The 2,230-nt window shown below is 46.6% G+C and overlaps 1 protein-coding gene across 1 annotated transcript; it reads right to left on the reverse strand.

Moving 5' to 3' along the window:
- Positions 1-254: 254 nt before the first annotated feature.
- On the reverse strand, positions 255-1,762 carry LOC149811587 (uncharacterized protein At5g48480-like). The gene is made up of 2 exons (XM_089992879.1): positions 1,497-1,762; positions 255-784 (listed from the first exon to the last, which is right to left on the reverse strand). The coding sequence occupies exons 1-2, from the start codon at positions 1,760-1,762 to the stop codon at positions 550-552; spliced, it is 501 nt and encodes a 166-aa protein (XP_089849005.1). The 3' UTR covers positions 255-549.
- Between the last annotated feature and the right edge of the window lie 468 nt (positions 1,763-2,230).

Here is a 2,230-nt window from a genome sequence, read left to right on the forward strand (position 1 = left end):
ACAAGACACCATACGAACACACACCAAACCAACAAAGAAAACGGAAGAAAAGGACGACGAGAGCGAGATGCGGACATTTTGGGCCGGTAACAGAACGCCACTAACACAGAAAATACCCACAGACATCACGGTAATCACACCGTTACTACCCAGTACGCACAGATCAGGTAGAAAAAATCAGCCCGATTATCTCTGTCAAACAAACGCCAGAAAATCGCATCTCGTACGGAACATCGATATGAGAGACAGAGAGATTGACGATCCAGAAGAAGCCACGTGTCCATAAAAATCATTCGATGTTCGGTAGCCCGCGGCCGGACTGCCGGCAAAAATTACATCCCCAAAACCAGACACCACCCACTAAAACCGACGCGATAGCGATTACCCGGCCACCGAGAAATTTTCCCGGAGAATCGGAATAAAAAAACCTACTGCCTACCTTCTAAAAAAAAGTCAGATTCCATTTTTTTCTTTTTTCTTATAACTGAAAACAAAGAGGGGAGACGCAGTCAGTTTCAGCACTAACGAAGTCAGGAGAGGGAAACACCTCTAGGCCTGGCCGTCGGCTTCGACGGGAGCGGGCTTCGACGGCGAACCGATGGCCCAGACGAAGCCGAAGGGGTCCTTCACCTTTGTCCAGCATCCGCCGCAGCACGGGCTGACTCCGAAGCCCTCCTCAGCAACCGCTCCCGCCTTCACGGCGTTCCCCACCGCTCCCTCGACGTCTTCCGTTTCCAGGCACAGCATGAACGGCGTCCCGCCGAGCGTCGCCGCGGATTTCACCCTAGTTTCATTCACAACCAGCGAAGCACGAAAATAGCTTTTTTAGCAAAGATTACTCGGACATGCATCACAAAAACTTTAACTGACGGATAAGTCCGTGGATAGAGAGACCCCTTAGAGACACGATCGTCATTTTCTAATCTCAAAGCGAAGCTTCATGATCATTCATCTAGTCACAACGATCCACTCAGAAAACGAAGTTTGAGCGTCCACAAGATGTTTCGGAATAGTTTTTGATGAAATAAAATCGCATGGATGATGAAAAAAGCTCTGGATAGAACAAATGAGAAAACTAACGATTAGAAATGGAAAGAAAGCCTTCAAATGATGTCTTCAGAAGGAGAGCGAAGAAAAGGCTCAAAAAATGTAGAACCGCTTCAAGGATAGCGATCATAGACACAGACGACGACGGAATCATGATTAGAAATGGAAAGAAAGCCTTACGGTGGTGAGCAGAGAGAATATAAACGTGGCATTCTACATATAGGACACCTTTTTCCTTTCGGTCTACCATAAACAAGTTTTGAGATGCACTTACATTGAAAATAGAAGGAAAAAACACAAAAAAAAATAAAGGAACTACGTAAATACAAATAAAGAAAGGAAACCAGTACACACACAGAGATATGATGATAATGATGCAGAAACAGAAACAAGAAAAACCAGCACAGAAAGAACGATAAGGAGGGAGGAATAGAGAGAAGAGGTCCAACCCGGCGCCAGATTCATCGGTTTCGTCGGAGACGAAGAGCTCAACGGCACCGAAGCGGAGGTGAGAGTAAAGGATGAGAGGGAGCTCGTGATCAGCCTTCCTCTTAGGGTGGTTGGAGCGCTCCAACTCCTCGGCGCCGAATGCGACCTTGTAGAAGGCGACGGCATCGGCCGCCCTGGGCGCCTGAACCACGAGCTTCGGCTTCAGCGACGAGAACTCCACGGCCTTGGAGCTCCCGTTCTGGTAGTCCACACCATCCTGCGCCATTTTTGCCTCCTACCTTCCTCGACACAGAGAGAAAGAAAGAAAGAGAAGAAACCAAACCCTACAGGGGAAGAAGGAGAGGAAAACGAAGGCACAGAAGAATGAGCTGGGAGGAGCAGGCGTACCAGTACTTAAAGAAGCGTTGCGGTCAGATCGGACGGTGGAGATTTCTTGGGAAATAATTTATTGCTTCTTCGGAATTTTCTTTCTTCTCTTTTTTATTTTAAAAATAAAATAATAAATACCCGACGAGAACACGAGACGAGTACTTCCGGCCCCGGTTTAGGGTTTAGGGTTTTTTCTCTACTTTTGATTTTCCATTTTCAGAAAAATACCCTTATGTAACAGAAATATCCATTCTTTAGTGTACTAAAATGACTAATTGCTGCAGATAGCGTCTGGCAGTAAGGGATCCGTATCCGTAAAGTGCTCTCTCGATCCGGATCCATCTAGACCGTCAGTTGTTGCAAA

Source organism: Nuphar pumila, chromosome 17, assembly GCF_984573655.1.
Source record: "Nuphar pumila chromosome 17, dmNupPumi1.hap1.1, whole genome shotgun sequence".
NCBI classification, from domain to species: Eukaryota; Viridiplantae; Streptophyta; class Magnoliopsida; order Nymphaeales; family Nymphaeaceae; genus Nuphar; species Nuphar pumila.

What these genes read in the sequence shown, in the direction of transcription:
- LOC149811587 (XM_089992879.1), bottom strand. Translation starts at nt 1,762, where the DNA reads ATGGCGCAGGATGGTGTGGACTACCAGAACGGGAGCTCCAAGGCCGTG. An exon ending in ACCGATGAATCTGGCGCCGG is followed by an intron (nt 785 to 1,496) that starts GTTGGACCTCTT and finishes GAATGAAACTAG; the next exon opens with GGTGAAATCCGCGGCGACGC.